This window comes from Amphimedon queenslandica, unplaced genomic scaffold (assembly GCF_000090795.2).
Source record: "Amphimedon queenslandica unplaced genomic scaffold, v1.1 AMPQUscaffold_11984, whole genome shotgun sequence".
NCBI classification, from domain to species: domain Eukaryota; kingdom Metazoa; phylum Porifera; class Demospongiae; order Haplosclerida; family Niphatidae; genus Amphimedon; species Amphimedon queenslandica.
Window position 1 is genome coordinate 1 of NW_003547777.1, and position 1,752 is coordinate 1,752.

Sequence of the window (1,752 nt, forward strand, 5' to 3'; positions counted from 1 at the left end):
TTACATTACTAAATCCACCATCAACTACTATTGTAGTGACACCTACTGCTTCAGCAACTCCTACAGATGATGGACTATCTGCTGGACAAATAGCAGGAATAACAATTGGAGTTGTAATTGGAGCCTTACTCATGATAATGATAATAATCAGTGTGGCCTGTCTTATATGGTAAATTGACCTCAAGTCAATACTATATGCATGAAGAGTATGTTTCATAGCTATAGGGAAAGATCCAATAAACTTATTAAAAGAGAAAATAATAGTGACTTTACTGTTGAAAATCAATATCAAGAAACTATTCTGCCTACCCCTGCAGGTAAATAATTCCAATACATATTTTTTTAATTTTCTGAAAATATTAGGTTCAGTCCGCAGTATCAAATTAAAAGTGGCCCAAGACTTTGACGGTAGTGATGAAGATGAAAGTGGAAGTGAAGATGATCTTAAGAGTGTCATTATGAATGAAAGAGAAAATTTAGGTGGCCAAGTTGAAAGTTTTGGTGAGATGCCTGAAGAATCTAAAGAAACTTTTATCTAAATATTTTTGTGCTGAATTTATTGCTGTTTAGTTGATCTTGTCTTTCCTTTCTGTAATTTTAATTATAGTCAGTGTGACTCCTTTAGTAAGCCTTTGTAGTATCTATGGCTCGATTTGTTAGTATTATACTAACACTAGTCTAGTTATTAATCTAGTTATTATCTAATGATAGTTTATTATTGTTAACAAACAATGAGACTGGGTCTGGCAATATAGTGGAGCTGCCAAACTTTTTGCTAGGATTTTCTTCTGCTTGCTAAATATTCAATGCAACAGTGCACTAATGGATCAATCCGCTTGGTAACTAGACAATGGTAAGCCTAGGCATATAAACATGTGCTTTTTAAAATTTAATAACCAGTCATTTGTAGTGATTGTTGGGGACACCGGACAACCAAGATGCCAGCATCTGAGCATCATCATGTGTGTATATAGACAGCTCAATATAGGATACTAGTTATAGTTTTAGGTGCATGAGGTCCAACTGCTACACAAACTGATCTTAGATATCTACTGTCTATACTGTCACTCAGTACTACAGCTTTAATTTTGATAGTCTTCTTTTGTCTGCTGGACATTCAATGCAAAACAGTGCAATGGATCAATCCGCTGGTGCTGGGTAAGTAGGATGCTGTAACATAGGCATGTGTTTTTTAAATTTAATAACCAGTAATTACTGCAATGATAATAGTCTAGTATTTGTAGTGATTTATAGGACGACTAAGATGCCAGCGTCTGAATGTCATCATATATGTATACAATAGACAGCTTGGATGCTAATTTTATTTTACTCATTAAATAATTTAGATCAACTAGAGTATTTGGCACCCCCAAAATATGAGCTCAAATAACACGGAAAGTAGTTTAGGAGTCCCCTATTTATAGTTGTGTCTCCTAGTTATGTTAGGAGCCTCCTAGTTAGTTTTTTTTTATTTTAGAGTGCCCCTAGTCATAATAGGACTCCCTAGTCTGTGTACTTTCCATGTTATTTGAACTCGTATTTTGGGAATGCCAGATTCTCAAATTGATCCAATAATTCTATGGATTTTTAGATGCATGAGACGGTTCAACTGCTGCACAAACATTATCATTATGTGCTAATGTCATAGATTTATTGTCCATATAAGGTATGATCATGAGGCAAAATTAATGACTTGATATTCATTTGATCATTTATGTGCATTGACAATTGACTCTAATTTGGTTAGTCAAA

The 1,752-nt window shown here is 34.2% G+C and overlaps 1 protein-coding gene across 1 annotated transcript; it reads left to right on the forward strand.

Annotated features, from left to right (window-relative positions):
* Positions 1-6: 6 nt before the first annotated feature.
* LOC109588595 (uncharacterized) lies at positions 7-629 on the forward strand. Its single transcript, XM_020004742.1, has 3 exons — positions 7-169; positions 220-317; positions 364-629. The coding sequence occupies exons 1-3, from the start codon at positions 132-134 to the stop codon at positions 537-539; spliced, it is 312 nt and encodes a 103-aa protein (XP_019860301.1). The 5' UTR covers positions 7-131; the 3' UTR covers positions 540-629.
* Positions 630-1,752: the final 1,123 nt, after the last annotated feature.